This window comes from Arachis ipaensis, chromosome B03, assembly GCF_000816755.2.
Source record: "Arachis ipaensis cultivar K30076 chromosome B03, Araip1.1, whole genome shotgun sequence".
In the NCBI taxonomy this organism is placed as follows: Eukaryota; Viridiplantae; Streptophyta; class Magnoliopsida; order Fabales; family Fabaceae; genus Arachis; species Arachis ipaensis.
This window is the reverse complement of record NC_029787.2, coordinates 131,524,989-131,541,522: the sequence shown is the minus strand read 5'-3', so window position 1 is coordinate 131,541,522 and position 16,534 is coordinate 131,524,989. Positions and strand designations below refer to the sequence as shown.

At 37.4% G+C, this 16,534-nt stretch overlaps 2 protein-coding genes across 2 annotated transcripts; one reads left to right on the top strand and one right to left on the bottom strand.

The window, feature by feature from the left end:
- LOC110269543 (translation initiation factor IF-2-like) lies at positions 9,007-10,364 on the top strand. Its single transcript, XM_021117480.1, has 2 exons — positions 9,007-10,019; positions 10,104-10,364. Exons 1-2 carry the CDS (start codon positions 9,477-9,479, stop codon positions 10,362-10,364), a joined length of 804 nt encoding a protein of 267 aa, XP_020973139.1. The 5' UTR covers positions 9,007-9,476.
- On the bottom strand, positions 10,692-11,447 carry LOC110269851. The gene is made up of 2 exons (XM_021117624.1): positions 11,129-11,447; positions 10,692-11,055 (listed from the first exon to the last, which is right to left on the bottom strand). The coding sequence occupies exons 1-2, from the start codon at positions 11,318-11,320 to the stop codon at positions 10,783-10,785; spliced, it is 465 nt and encodes a 154-aa protein (XP_020973283.1). The 5' UTR covers positions 11,321-11,447; the 3' UTR covers positions 10,692-10,782.

Genomic DNA, 16,534 nt, shown 5'->3' with positions numbered 1-16,534 from the left:
AAAGTATAAATCTAACAATAATAAAAGCAATTTTATTCTTGAATTGAGTTTCATAATTATATAATTGTCTTTAAAATTTAGGATACATCATACGTTTAAAATGATTTGACTCTAATATTAAGTAATTGTTGTGTTTTAAATTAAGTTATGAATTTGTCTTATACAAATTCTTTTAAATCAGACACTATAAAAATACAAGATAAATATATAATTCATCCTAAAAGAATATAATAATTTTTTCATATTTATAAGTTCGAAGGTTAATGTAGACCAAATATCATTAAATTATGATTTAACTTTTTGTTTGGTTTAAAATATAAAATAAGAATATTTACTAAAATATTTTTATTTATTAAAAAATATTATTAAAGTTTCCATTTTCGTTTCAAAAAATTTTAATTATTTGATGTTTTTACTTTTAAAAATACTAAAGAGATTGAAATTATGTATCACAAGACTAAAATTTTAACATCAAATATAATACTGAATCACAATTCTCATTCTAATTTCTGAAAATAAAAACTACTTCAAATATGTATTTATTTTAAGTTTATCTATTATTTCTTATATATTGGACAATCATAAATTATATCTTATTGAGTAGTTAAATCAGTCCCCGAGAATTTTAGAATTGGACATTTTAGTCCCCAAGAAAAATTAATATACGGATCAGTCCCCAAGGTTTTACTCCGGCAGACAAATCAGTCCCCAATTCATTTTCCGGCAGAGTAATTACCCAGATCAATCCCCAAAGATTTTAAAAACGGACATTTTAGTCCCCAAAAAAAACTAATGTACAAATCAATCCCCAACTTTTCTCTCTATTAGACATAATAGTCCCCCGTCCAAAAATAAAATAAAATAAAATAATTATTATTATTAATTACACAATAATATTGTACTATATTTTTTGTATTTTTTAGACAAAAATAATAATAAATTTATTCATTAAATTCTTATATATATATAGTCACTCAATAATAATAATAATAATAATAATAATAATAATAATAATAATAATAATAATAATAAAATTATTAGAATATTGTGCAATTAATAATAATAATTATTTTATTTTTGGACGGGGGACTATTATGTCTAACAGAGAGAAACGTTGGGGATTGATTTGTACATTAATTTTTCTTGGGGACTAAAATGTCCGTTTTTAAAATCTTTGGGGACTGATCTGGGTAATTACTCTGCCGGAAAATGAACTGGGGATTGATTTGTCTGCCGGAGTAAAACCTTGGGGACTGATCTGTGTATTAATTTTTTTTGAGGACTAAAATGTCCGATTCTAAAATCTTCGGGGACTGATTTGGGTAATTACTCTATATTTTTTTACAGTCTATTCTTTTCGGATAATTGAATGTTGAGTATCATTATTATTTTTTTGAAAAAAAAAAAAAATCTTAGCATAAATCAAAATCTAAGGTGCATGATACCCGTAACTTAAACACAAAAACAAAAAAAAAAACAAAATATTCATGCTAAATATTTTTACATTTCAAACTTTGAATCCCTCCTTCTGTAACGAGAGTCGAACCCATGATATCAAGCTTGAATGAGACATGTAATAAATTATGTTTTCAACTGCTAACGAAGGTTTTTCAAAATAATGTTGCATGTTGACATCACAATATATTTGAATGCCAATAGAATTATTTAATTATAGATTATTTTAAAAATTCAAATTAATTATTTATCTTAATCTTATCTTTTTCTTTTTTATCTTATTGAAACTCAGTTTAGTTCAAAATTTAAAATAAAGATATTCAATTACTAAATGATATCTACTTTCTAATTTTATAAATACATTATACATAGTACAATCTCAACATAATTAAAGAGAGTTTTAATTACATTACTGCTGTCACTGTAATCTCCACCTCCACATTGCTATAGAGTTGGTGCCACTGCCACTATTTACATATCATGGATGATCAATCAAGCCTCTTTCGAATTTTGTTTTTGCTCTTGGTACGTTTTTGTGTCCCAATCTTTTGAATTTTTTCTTTTTTAGTCTTTCTTTCTTTTCTTTTTAACCTTTTTCAAGTTCTATTTGGAGTCTTTCCCTGTTTTTATTTGGTTAATGGAGAGGGTAATCAATTTGTTTTCAGACTCTAACTTTTTAAATAAATTTTACTATGTAGTTGTTAATTTTCTTTGTAGTTTAGTTTTTAGGGTACAAATATAAATAGTTGTCAGCAAAAATTAAAAATGCTTGTTTATGTCTTTATATAATGTAATTTTTTCTTTTAATTATGCAAAAGATTCACGCATGATAAAAAAAATAATTTCACTGTAAATATATATACCTTTTTATAATAATTTTTATTTTATTTTGTGATGATTTTGTCCCTTTTTAAATTAATATAACTGTATAAGAATGAGGACGAATTCTATGATCAATTGGTAGAATTTCAAGTCACCAAAAAAAAAAATTGGTAGAATTTCTCAATTTTATAATGCATCAAAATTTACATATTTTTAAGAATTGATATGAAATCGAAAGTTTTGGACTTTACTTGCATGATTCTGAAAAAAAAAAATAAAATAAAGAATGCAACGCATGTAGAAGCATAACAACGATAGAAAAGAAAAAGGGGGTAACTGGATTTTTTTTTTGTTTTTTTTTGGGGGTAGGGGTGACTGGGTGAGCATGAGTAGTGGGTACTCGATTATCTGTTCGAATCCAAACCAAACCAATTAAATTGGTTTTGAAACCAACGGATAATATTCGAATCAAATCAATGACTTTCTCTAATAATTGGTTCGAGTAACAGTTTTGAGAGTGTAGAATTCGAACCAACACACCCACACACTCCTGAGGGGACTGCATCTGTTGTTCTGGCTGGAGTATAGCCGCTCTAAAACTCATTGGTGGTGGTGTCCTCTTGGAGCTGGAGAAGTAAGACATTGGTTTTTTCTTACTTAATATCTACACTACTTTGTACTTTCCATTACACCGTTTTGGAAAATCTTAGTTCTTTTTTCTTCATATTTTTTATATTCATATTTATTTTGTTGGGGGGTGATGCATTCACAAATTTTAGTATACGTGTTGATACTAAATATTGTTGTATTGCTATTTCAAGTTAAATGTTGCCTGTGTGTTTTTTTAACAAATCTTAAAAATTCAAAGTAAAAAATAATTTGTGCTTTGCTTCCTGTCTCTCTCTATTTTTGGGGCCTTCATATCATGAAGATGCTTTATGACAATTGGATTACATCCCTTAGGTAGCGTTTGGTAGAGAGACAGAGACGGAAAGACTGAGATTGAGAGACAGAGACTAAGAGACAGGGATTGAAATAAATCTCAGTATTCTGTTTGGTACAAAATGGGAGACAGGAATTGAAACAATAATAAAACTCTAATTTAATTTGCACAAAGGGTAAAATTGGAATTAATTAATTGAAATGAAAGTATTTTAGGTATAAAATGTTATTAAAGTTTCAGTCTCCATCTCTAAAAATTTCAGTCCCCTGTGTCCCTACTTTTTGGAGGTACTGAAATACTGAACAGAAATTTCAGTACCATGTCTCTGAACTAACAAACACGATACTGAGTCTCAGTCTCTCAGTCTCTGTCTCAGTACTTCAAAACAAACGCTACCTTAAAAAACGGTGGGACTCAAGTTAAGGTCTCAAATTATTTAATTTTATTTTCTATTGTAAATAATTTGATTTTCCACTTATGAAATGCATTTGATAATGTGATGTTTATTGCTGGTAAGATTACTCCATTTGAGATAGTTGAGATAAGTCTCAATGTAGTCCCTGAAGTTGCACTCGAGCCTCAAAGTAGTCCCTGAACTTAAAAGTTCCTCAGAGTCATCCCCGAACTTGCACTCCGGGACTCAAAGTGGTCCTTCCGGCCATTTCAGCACACGTGGCGCAACCGGAAAGCTTAGCTGGCAGCGTCGTTGACACCTGGGACTCACAGAAACGACGTCGTTTTGGCTGTGGCGCCAAAATGACATGAAACGACGTCGTTTCACGCTCACTACGTCCCTCCCTCAACATTTCCATAACATTTTGTCTCCCTCCTCTCTACACACAAAACAAACACAACACAGAGTGTGGTTTCTTCTTCTCCCTCCGTCAATCTCCAATGGCGCATGTGCTCCTCCATTAACCGGACCGATTTCAGTGGAAGACGTTGGCTCTGGAGCATCGCTGCTTTCCTCTCCTTCATACACAAAGTTGGGCAGCCTTGTTTCTCTGAAAGAGGTAAGCCAAAAATGAAAAAAAATGTGGTTCCTCTGTTTTTTGATGTTGTTGTTCATCTAATATTCACAAAGTTCAGGCCTTTTTTTCGATTGTAATTGGTGGGTATGAACGCCTCTGTTCTTTTCTCTGTGTTAGGGTTTGATCACTACTGGCTTTCGTAGTGGTTTGGCCAAGCAAAATTGTAGAGTATGAGTGTTTCTTGTGTTTTGATGATATGAAAACGTGTTCTCTATGTGTTAGGGTTTACTACTCTTAGTGGAGGAGTTTTCAAACTGTTAATGTGTTTGAGGAGAATGACTCTGATCAATGTATTTATTTAACAGAGTTTGCATGATCACAGTAGAAGTAAAGATTTTTAGGGAGTTGAAATTTTTTGTAACTCTGATAATGGATTCTGAACTTGACTGATTAGTGAGAGTGATGATGAAAATTGTAGAAGAGAAAATTCATGAATGGTTTTAAATGATGATAAGCCATTATCTGAAGTTTAGCTGAAATGTGCTTCTGCTCTTTATGTGCTTCATTTAACTATTTTTCTCTTGGAATACACAATTATGATACTGGTTAGCTTTTCATAGAAGACTTTTGGGAACTTTTTTTTTTTGCCAAAAAGTTTCCAATGACTACACTTTTTCGAATAGAAAAAAAAAGGTCCTAATGTATATTATTACTATTCTTGAATGTCTTGAAGGCGTGAGGAAGCATTGCCTATATTCAAGAGGAGACTCTTAGGTGCCTTGCTGGAGTTTTCTGCTCAAGAATTGCAGGTTCAGGTATATTGGTTTTTGTCAATGATCTTCTTTTCAAACATTTTATTTATGGCATGTAGGCACAATTGTATCCTTTTGTCTTCTGATTCTATTTTCCTCATCAATCATTTTGGTTTCGAATGTCCATGCTTATCCAAAAATAAATAGCTTCACTCATAGTTAAGCACACCTAGTTAGTGTTTGAAAATGGTTCCTGTGATACAAATATAGTCAGCACTTATATAATATCAGCTCCATATCAAATATCTCTAGAGTTCTATTAAAAATGTCCAAAATACTCTGATAAATTGATAATAAGCTATGAGTTAGCCTCATATGATCGCATGACTTAAAGCTAGCACCTCCGTTAGGAAAGAACCTGGTGAAAGCATGAGAGTCCATTTTAACTATGTAAAACTAAGTAAACATTTATCAATAACACTAGAATCTGTGGCGATTGGCACTTTCAATACTCATAATTTTCACCTTACAATTTTCAGTAGAATTTTTTAAACCAAAAAATTTATTCCACAATAATTAGAAATTAGGTCAATAATAGTAGTTGATTGTCTTTAATGACCAAGGTTAACTTTTTGAACTTTGATGTAGCAGGGTTTGAATTGCCTTGTTAATTTATATCAATTCTACACTTGTACCTATCTGATTTAGAATTTTGCAACCTCCATAGCAGGTTGGGCATTGTATTATTCCTAAGTCATCCCTCTTATTGTGGTTTTTTAGCTAAAAATGGTGAGTTTAAGTATATAGTTACAACATAAAAACCACTAAAAATATGCAAAAGTAATCATAAAATTAGTGTATGAATTTTTCTTTTCGATTTCCATTTCTGGAAGCATGCCGCTTTATACACCAATATATGCAAAAGTAATCATAAAATTAGTGTATGCCGCTTTATAATAGTATACATTATTCTGTTCTATGAGTAGTGTTAGGAGTGGTTGGTTTATCTTATGTGTGTGTGTGCTCTTTTGTGTGTCATAGTTGTTGTGGTTTAAAGTGTAATTATTGTGATTTGATAAAATCATGTGATTCGTAGACATTATCCAAAGAATGGATAATGAATCAAAGGTTTTTTGTTTTTTGTTTTTTGGTTTTGGGTTGAGTTTGTACAAACTATCTAAAAAAAATTAATTTTGTAAATATTGGCTGCTAAGTCTTTGGAATATTTTTCTGAAATTCCACAGGTTTGTTCAGATAGATTCTACAAGTAAATCGGGTATGACAAGAAAATTGGGTATGACAAAGTTAGCCAAAGTTGGTGGCTGGTGCCTAATCGGCCTATGCAAACTGGTTTAAGAGCAATAGCAGATGATAATGAGCTGATGGAGATGTGTTACCTGGCTCAGCAGAACAAGAGGGTTATTCATATGTACTACGAACATGGAGTATTTGAGTCTGTGTATATTGAAGAAGCAGAACCAGTGGTTTCTGGCAAGGAGCTGATGCTGATACCAACCATTATCCCCACCCCAAAACTCACCACCAATGCCACAGCTGAACCAATTCCCAGCACAACACCATGCAATCCAACTTCTGAACCAAAGAATACTACTGAATCCACAAAACTAAAGGAGCCACTTACCTCATTGGCTGCTGGTAACCGAAACAAAGCAGGAAAAGTTTCCCCCCAACCCACTGCAAGTCTTGGACCTAAGCCCAATCCACCACCAAAGAGAATGGCCCAACCCAGTAAAAGCAAGCCCAAAATCCCACAAAAAAAAATGCCCCAACCCACAGCAATTCCGAAACCTTGGTCCAAAGGAAAAGAAACCAAGAAGACTAAAACAAAGAGAGGCTGTAAGAATGTAAAAATACCAGCAGCAGCATGTCGAAGGAGGCCACTGACAAGAGCTGCTGCTACTGGAAATATTGCAAGAACAATTGGTAAAGGAAAACAGCCCAAGACAGCCTTTGTTGCTTTGTCTAGTTCAGAGGGATCCTCAAACAGCCATGACAGTGACGATAGTGCAGAGGATGAAGCATATAGGCCTGGTGGTGATGAAGTGTCCAGTGAAGAAGACTTGCCTCCGGATAGGTCAGCAGGAAAGAGTAATGTGAAATTGAGAAGTAAGCCAGGGAAGAAACTTATAAAAGGAAAGAAGTCTGTTATGGTTGAAGATAATGGTCCTGTTTGTGCAGACTCAGATTCTGAGGATGATGAAATCATTTTTAGACCGATTCCTAAGTTTGGATCATCAGTTGCTCCTTATCATGATGTACAGGATGATCCTTATAATGACTCTGATGGTGGAGACTCATGGCACTTGGAAGAAATGAAGACTCCTCCAAACTCTGAGGATGAGTTGGAGGAAGTTGATTCAGATGATGTATTCCCTGCATTTAGAGAATGAGGGAGGTTTGGAGAGCTTAGGCTAGAGGTTGGAATGACTTTCACTACAAAAATGGAGTTCAAAGAGGCTGTGCGTGAATATTGCATACAAGAGGGTAGAAGGATTTGGTTTAAGAAGAACGATAACGTGAGGATGAGAGCTGTGTGTAAGGATGCGAGTTGTGGCTGGCTTGTGTATGCCTCTAACAATACTGAGAACAACTGCTGGCAGATCAAGACATTCATGGATGACCACACCTGTGCAAGAGAGACCAAAAACAGACTAGCTAATAGGAAGTGGCTAGCTTGCAAATTGGTGAAGAAACTAAGAAAATATCCGAATCTGAGACACTCTGAGGCTGCACAATATTTTAAGACTAAATGTGATCTGGAACTAAACAAGTCTTCACTGACCAGGGCCTTAGGAGATGCTAGATCTGTTGTGTATGGTGATGCAGCTGCCCAATATGGCATGGTGAGAGATTATGGGCTGACACTACTGAAGAGCAATCCAGGATCCACTGTCACAGTTGGGGTTATACCTCAGCCCAACCCTGATGATGATCCAATTTTCGAGAAGATGTATGTCTGTTTGGAGGGATGTAAAAAAGGATTTCTGGCTGGTTGCAAACCCCTCATAGGCTTGGATGGGGCTTTTCTGAAGACCGGCATGGTGGTCAGATATTGTCTGCAATTGGCCAAGACGCAAACAATCATATATATGTTATTGCTTATGCAATTGTCCCTGTTGAGAACACTGAAAACTGGAGATGGTTTTTGGAATTACTCCATCAAGACCTGGGGGATTATAAGAAGAACAACCTCTGTTTTATCTCAGATATGCAGAAGGTATGCAATATTTATAGGTTGTCACTTAAAATGATGTTTACACACTGGGCTACTGATTATATATGCTGAATTAATCTATTGTGACTTAAAATGATGTTTATACACTGGTTGTGACTTAATACTTATTAGTTATAACAAGTCACTTGTTGTTACTTATTAGTTACCTATTGGGTGTGTTTCAACATGATGATACTAACACATGGCTGCTGTCTATAGTTGCTGAATTAATCTATTGTGACTTATTTATACAGTGGTTGTGACTTAAGAATTCTAAGTTATTTAGTGTCAACCTATCTATTGTAGTTATCTATATGATGTTAATACACTGGGCTGCTGTCTATATATGCAGAATTAACCCTGGACTGATTATATGCTACATAATGTTCTGTCAATCTATTGTTACTCATTTATCCTGTTCTGCATAATGTTCTATAATAGTGCTGTGTAGGGACTAGTTTGATGTCACTTACATAAGTGTAGGGACTAGTTTGATGTCACTTGAACAAGTCTAGGGACTATTTTGATGTCACTTATATAACTGTAGGGACATATTTGCTGCCCGATAACAACTATCTGACCCCTTCTTTGGTATCTGAAACAGGGCCTTATAAATGCAGTTAAGGAGGTTTTTCCAGATGTGCATCACAGATTCTGTGTTTGGCATCTGTGGAAGAACTTCAACAAGCAATGGAAGGATCTCCAGCTTAGAGGGCTACTCTGGAATTGTGCAAGGTGTACTAGCCAAGATGGCTTCCTTGATATCATCAAAAAGATTGAAAGGGTTAATAAGGAAGCCTGGGAGTATTTGAACAAGTGGCCTAGAGACTCTTGGAGCCGGGCATTCTTCAGTAATGCACCTAAAATAGATAACATCTGCAACAATGCCTGTGAAGTCTTCAACTCCAGGATCAAAGATGCTAGAGCTAAGCCTATTATCACACTCTTGGAAGAAGTCAGAATGTATGCAATGAGGTTGATAGCTAGGAACAAGGTGAAGCTGAATTCGAACACTGGAGTTCTACCTCCTATATAGCGTAGCAGGTTAGAAAATATACGGAAGGAATCAAAAAATTGGGTCCCGATGTGGTCTGGTGACGCAGATTATGAGAAGTTTGAAGTACATGGCTGGCCGACCAACATGGTTGTGGACTTGGGAAAGAGGCTCTGCACATGTGGTTTCTGGCAATTGAGTGGTACTGTTTTTTAAATTCATTGTCTTAGTCTTATTATCATTATCAACCTTTGTTGTAGGCTTACTGTTGTTGTCTTCGTTGTTGTGTGAATGTTGTTTAGGGATGCCATGTGTGCATGCGTGTGCTGCACTGGCAAAGGCTGGTAAGAGACCGGAGGACTACTGTCACCAGTGGTTGACCATGGAAGCATATAACAACACATATGCCTTCCATATCAATCCAATTCCAGGTCAAGCACTATGGGAAAAGTCACCATATAACAGACCACAAGCACCAAAATTTAGAAATAAGTCCGGACCACTCAAGAAAAAAAGAAGAAAAGATGCTGATGAGGAGCCAAGTGGGAGTAAGAAGTTAAAGACGAAGATGAAAAGAATATATAAAAAAGTTCGATGTCGTTGTTGTGGCGAAGCAGAACACACGAGAAGGAACTGTCCAAAGAGGGCTGCTGCCGAAGAGGCTGCTGCAGCTGCAGAAGCTGCTGCTGCAGAGGCTACCGCTGCAGAGGCTGCCGCTGCACAACCCACTGCTGCTAATGGTGGTGAAGGTCAGGCCAACTCTGCTGCCCCTGTCCCAGAAGCCCCAACCGAAATCAATCTTGACCAAAGTCAACCACCCTCGGAAGCAACTGATGACTCTCAACAGGTTCACGAGCTTATATGATTTTAAATTTATCATACTCACATCCTTACCTAGTTTACTAACTATGTTACATTTCTTGGCTGATAGGTTCTACCCTCACCTGTTAGGCCGCCAAAGCTCCCTTTAAAAAGAAAGTTAGCCAAGGGTTGTGAAAAACCAGCTTCAGGAAGTAGCAATCCACCAGTAACCACCCCACCTGCTGCTACCCCACCAGGAAGTAGTCATACATTAAGGAATCCCCCACCTAACCCTATGCAAGGTGCAACACAGGGAACTGCTACAAGGCTTGCAAATTTCATGAAGTTTGTGCCCAATCCTGGATTCAAGGCACCCAGACACAAAAGATGAAGATTAGGATGATTATGTTTAGGGAAAGCAGGCTGTTTTTTTGTATCTATTTTGCTGATGTTGTTTACAATGCCTAAAATATTGTCCCAGTGTTGGGGATTTTAGGGAAAGCAGGCTATTTTTTTGTATCTATTTTGCTGGTGTTTTGGCTCTATAATGCCTTTTTTGAATCAAACATTACCAATATGAATATGAATTATGAATTATGATTTTATTCAATTGAGTTTTCTCAGCCTTTTCTTTATATATTATCCTTTGTTACAAATCTAAGACTAGTTCAAGTGTTGTCCATTTCTATTTCATTGAAAAGAAGTCCAGGAACAGAAGTATGCATATAATCAAACACCTTAATTTTCATTTCTTTCAAACAAAAGGATAGGAACAACTACATGAACAAGGAATGCATATAACATGCATGTCATTTGTTTTTTGTTAGATACAGTTGACCCTGCTGTCTATCCAGCTTTAATACAAGAACACCAATTACAATCAGCAGCATGAACACAAACATCAAAATTTCCTCCATTTTTAGAACCCTAAATTCAGCTTTTAATTTACCAAATTTCCAAGCCATCTTCATCTTCCATTCTTCATCATCAACTGAATGTCTTGTTCTATCATCACATGGCATGGCATCTTCCAAAACTTTATCAACCCACAAAAACAATTCACACCATTTCTTCCCAACGGTCTGCACATCAAAGAAAATTCAATCAGCAAAATTTATATCCTCCAATACAGCATTCAACAACAACAACACTTACATTGTAGTTTGGGCAACCCAGGAACGGTCTCCTTGGATTAGAATCCGTCCCTGACCACCGGAGCACCGGTCTCGACCCGCAGGCACACCATTCTGGCAAACGAGCTTCTCTGTTTCTGTTCATTCTCCTCATGATGCTTCCAAATGATCGTAGGTTGTTCGAGCTCCCAGCTGCATTGCTCGTGGTAGCCATAACCGGCGGGTTTCAGAGAGGGAGAAGAGAAGAACACAGCACCAACGAGAAGAGAGTAGACTGAACAATGTGGCCTTCAAATTTGGGGATTAGGGTTTTAACTAACCCTGAGGGACCAAATTGAGTCAGAAGAGTTTACTCTACCATATCAGCTAGCCGTTGTGAGTCCCAGGTGTCAACGACGCTGCCAGCTAAGCTTTCCGGTTGCGCCACGTGTGCTGAAATGGTCGGAAGGACCACTTTGAGTCCCGGAGTGCAAGTTCGGGATGACTTTGAGGAACTTTTAAGTTCAGGGACTACTTTGAGACTCGAGTGCAAGTTCAGGGACTACATTGAGGCTTTTCTCGAGATAGTTTTATGAAGGTACATTTATTTGTGCTCAATGACTTCAATTAATTTGAAAATTTTCAATGCTGCAGAGCTAACCCTCAAGACAACATGAATCAAGTTCCCAGTTTGGCCAAACCTACAGTATATATCATCACATCAAACACGCGCAATAGAATAATGACATTATTTGTGAATAGCACAAATACATATTAAGATTTGGATTTCGGTAAGATTACTTCATATTAGATATTTTGTGAAGGTTATATCCATTTCTACTCAGAGACTTCAATTAATTTGAACATTTTTTTTAGCAACGCTAACTATTAGAAATTCAGACATAGGAACCAAGTTCATAGTTTGTTAAATGTACGGTATATAAGAGATGGCTTACTTGTCCAGGTTGCCTTGGAAGGGTTTATAGAGTACAGAATGTACGGATTCAGTTGAGACTATACACAATGTAACTGAAAAGGTACTTGTTCTCGTAATTACGTTTGTTTAATGTATAAAGCAGGATCTCAACTCAAAAGGATTCATGATACGCCTAACAAGAAACCCAACCAGCAAACTCAAAACAACAGCAGCCCAATTGAGGAACCAGAAGAGAATGTTGAAGCAGCAGGTGGGATAGCCACTGAGAAAGGCCCAACAAGTAAGAGAGAAAGAAGAGCCCCATCATGGATGAAGGATTACCATATGAACTAATAGAGGGAGAGCATGATAGTCAATCCATATAGGCAGTTAGTTAGGATCTCAGAGGAATAAAAGGTAAGGGGTAAAGAGAGAAAGAGGGCATAGAGAATTACGAAAGTGTGAAATGGAGTCATTCTCCCAGGACTCGAAGCTGGGGGTGGCGTCATTGTAACTACTGGTGGTTGTTGAATTTTGCTTAATTCTTCTATTTCATTCATCTTTCATCCCGTTCATGTGCATTTTCATATTTTGCATTCATTGAGTCTAACAAATTGGTGCTCTCGTTGAGAAGATTCGGAAATGGAATCAGGAACTCCACTGTCCCGCTTGGAGGATGCTTACCAACAACATCGGTCCGAGATCGCAGCGCTTCAGAGAGGGCAGATCGAAACCATCGCTCAGGTCGTGGAAACCCAAAGCCGACTTGGATCAGTGGAAACGTCGGTTAAGAGCATTGAGAAGATGCTCAAGGAAAGCTTGAAGCTCAAGCAAGCGATACCGAAACATGGAGAGAGTTTCGATTTCGCAGGTTCTACGGGGAATCTCCATCTGTCACAATGGCCGAAGGGAGTTCGGGCCGAGCTACCAGTTTTTAACGGCGAGGGAGTGGAGGAATGGACCTTCCGAGCCAGGGAATATTTCGAGCTTTATGCGGTACCAGAGGCGTGGAGAGTGCGGCTCTTGTCCTTCCACCTCACCGGCCCAGCATATACATGGTATCGATGGTGCGTAAATAATGGCATCATGTATACTTGGGAGGGATTCTTGGAGGCGCTAATCACTAGATTCGGTCGCAATATTTTTCATGACCCAAAGGCAGCGTTGAAAGATCTTCAACAACATCCCACGGTCGCAGAGTACCAGTCCCAATTCGAAGATCTGTCCAACCAAGTCACGGGACTGACGGAGGATTGGCTAGTGTCACTCTTTACGGCTGGGTTGAACGATGCACTCAAGTGCGAGCTCATGCTTGCGAAGCCTAAGACATATGTGGAAGCGGTCGCCCTTGCCAAACTGCATGAGCAGAAGCATAGTGCAAATTCTCTCAATCTGCGGCCACACAGCCACCGTACTGCCGGAGGTACTCCTACCACTCTCAGCCCTGTTCGGCCACCATTGCTACGACCACCCTCATCATCCGCATCATTGAAGTCCCCAGTACTTGAAAAGGGACCCCCTGGCTCACAAAGCGGGAGTAATACTCCTCATCGTCGACTCACAGCTGCCGAGATTAAATAGCGGCGCGAGAAGGGACTTTGTTATTATTGTGATGAAAAGTATTCGGTAGGACATAAGTGCAAATCATCCTTTCTACTATTGGTGGGAGGTGAAAAAATGGATGAGTTACTTCATGGGTGGCAGACCGAAATGACTAATCCAGAGGGAGACTCGGCCAGCTTGGGAACACCCATTCCGGAGGAAGGCGTGGTGGAGATAAGCTTCAATGCCATGGTGGGGGTGTACCACCCAGAAACTATCAGAATTGTTGGAACCTGTGAAGGGAACCCAGTAATGGTATTAGTGGATGGGGGGAGCACCCATAATTTCATGAAATCAGCGACAGCAAGGAAAGTGGGCTTACCAATCACTCAAGTACCGCAGTTGAATGTATATGTTGGTAATGGCGAGTGTATTGGCTGTGTTTCCAAATGCAATCAGGTGCCGCTACATATGCAAGGATTTGGATTCCGGTTAGAAACCTTCATTCTTGATATCAAGGGAGCCGATATTGTTTTGGGGGTACAATGGTTAATGCAATTAGGTGATGTAACAATGAATTATTTGAATTTAACAATGGAATTCGTGGTAGGGGGACAAACTGTAAAGCTGCAAGGTGAGCGGTTGTTCCAGCCAGGGGCAATCGGAGGTAGAACTCTTAACAAGATGGTCACTGCCGATGTCATCGCTTCCTTCATTCATTTAAGAGTGCTGGAACCGAATGAACTTGAAGCCACACCAGAACAGCAAGATCAACAAGTGCAGCAAGTATTGGAAGAGTACCAAGAGGTGTTCCAAGAACCCACCGAATTACCTCCACCCAGAGAAATTGAGCACCAAATTCACCTCCAACAAGGAGCAGACCCGGTAAATGTACGCCCCTATCGTTACCCACATCATCAGAAGGAAGAGATTGAGAAATTGGTGGAGGAAATGCTACAAGCAGGGGTTATTAGAGAGAGTCACAGTGCTTTCTCCAACCCAGTATTACTCGTACACAAGAAGGATGGGAGCTAGCGTTTTTGCATGGACTACCGCGCATTGAATGCAATTACCATTAAGGATAAGTTTCCGATCCCAAATATTGATGAGATCCTTGATGAATTAGGTGGTGCCGAGTACTTTTCCAAGATTGACCTCCGTTCTGGCTACCATCAAATTAAAATGCATGAAAGTGACATTTCGAAAACAGCCTTTCGAACACACTTGGGACATTATGAGTTCATCGTTATGCCCTTTGGGTTAACCAACGCCCCCTCCACATTCCAGGCTACTATGAACGAACTGTTTCGTCCTTATATTCGGAAATTTGTAGCGGTTTTCTTCGACGACATTCTCGTTTATAGCCGGTCCAAGGAAGAACACCTTTGCCACTTGCACACTGCCCTGTCAGTGCTGCAACAGAACCAATTTGTTGCCAAACTTTCGAAATGTGTCTTCTGTCAAACCCAAGTAGAATATCTTGGTCATGTGGTCAGCGGTGCCGGGGTGCAAGTAGATGCTTCCAAGATAGCCGCCATAATTGAATGGCCAAAACCAACCAGCTTGAAACAACTACGGTATTTTCTCGGTCTCACTGGGTACTATCGACGCTTTGTAGCTCAGTATGCGCATCTTGCTGCCCCATTGACGGACCTGCTCAAGCAATTCATGTGTAATGTGTTATCATTTGTTTTTCTTGCATACTTGCAGTGTTTTTCAATGGCTATAAGACAATACCCAACTATTTATTTACTACTCGGGAGATTTCATGGGATATGATTAAGCAAGCACATCATGGATCAAGAACACAAACCTGGTTTTATTATATGACCCCTTAAATTTTGTTGCAGCTATTTATATATGTCCAAGTTTTAGATCTTTTATATGACCCCTTTGTTCAGATAAGTTTTGAGGTAATTTTTAATATATCCTCCGTGGTCATTTCTTTATCTGTTGTCTTGCCATGTCTAATGACCATGTTGTTGTAGGTTTTCTTTTCTGGTCATACTTAATTGATATTGTTATGAAAGGCCAAAAGGTTTACCAAGTTCTGAGTTTCCCTTTGTGTTCATTTGCAGAGATGCCCTTAGCTTCAAGTCATAATATCAATAGTTGAAGGTAGACTGGTTATAGTTCTAAGTAAAACCGATAATATTTCAAGCCAAACTTTTGTTGTATGTTTGTAAGGAACAATAGCGGTAAATGATCATCTTTTGAAACATTAAAAAATAAAAATATCAGGATGTGAGGTGTACATTAAAATTAGTCATTAATATAAAATATATATTAAAATATAAAATATACATTAAAAATAAATTAAATAATATATATATTTATATATAAATGCATGATGGTTGATTAATGTACAAATAGCATTTTCTTTTTTTAATATCTATGCAGGGGAAACTTGCCCTTTGGAGTGACTAGTTTGCGTATGTGGAGGTGGGCAGGTGGCCATTGAGCTTCTTGCGGCCAAAACCATGGATAAAGTTCCAGCAAGTGGATCCTCTCAATTATTAAAAAAAGTTGTGAGTGTCAAATGTGATTTTAACTTTTTATTATTTTTTTATATTTATTTTTTGTCCCACTTATAAAATTAATAGTGGGAGATCACACTTTACTCCTTCAATTGAAAAAGAAATTGAGAGAATCAATTTTCATCATGATGTGTGAGAGAAAGAGTACGTAGTGTGGACCCTACCCCTACTCATAAGTCTTAACTGGCTTAGTTTTATTTTATTTAATAATAGAATAAATGACTATTTGTACCAAAAAAAGATGATAATGCTAAAGATGATAATGTTAACATATGTATTTATGATTGTTCGAAACTGATCTTATATCTATGAAAGTTACTCTTTGTGTGACAAAAGTATCCTATTTTAATTATGCACTTACTTCGTTATTATCCGAACCTACGTGGCATCCACCTTCCAAAACCCTATCCCTCTTCGATTCCATTTCTAATTTCAATCACTCATCTCTATTCTA

Bases quoted from the DNA above. Each gene is read 5' to 3' on its own strand.
- LOC110269543 (XM_021117480.1), top strand. From the start codon at position 9,477: ATGCCATGTGTGCATGCGTGTGCTGCACTGGCAAAGGCTGGTAAGAGA. The intron at 10,020-10,103 runs GTTCACGAGCTT...CTTGGCTGATAG, and splicing joins CAACTGATGACTCTCAACAG to GTTCTACCCTCACCTGTTAG.
- LOC110269851 (XM_021117624.1), bottom strand. From the start codon at position 11,320: ATGGCTACCACGAGCAATGCAGCTGGGAGCTCGAACAACCTACGATCA. The intron at 11,056-11,128 runs GTAAGTGTTGTT...TTTGATGTGCAG, and splicing joins TGGGTTGCCCAAACTACAAT to ACCGTTGGGAAGAAATGGTG.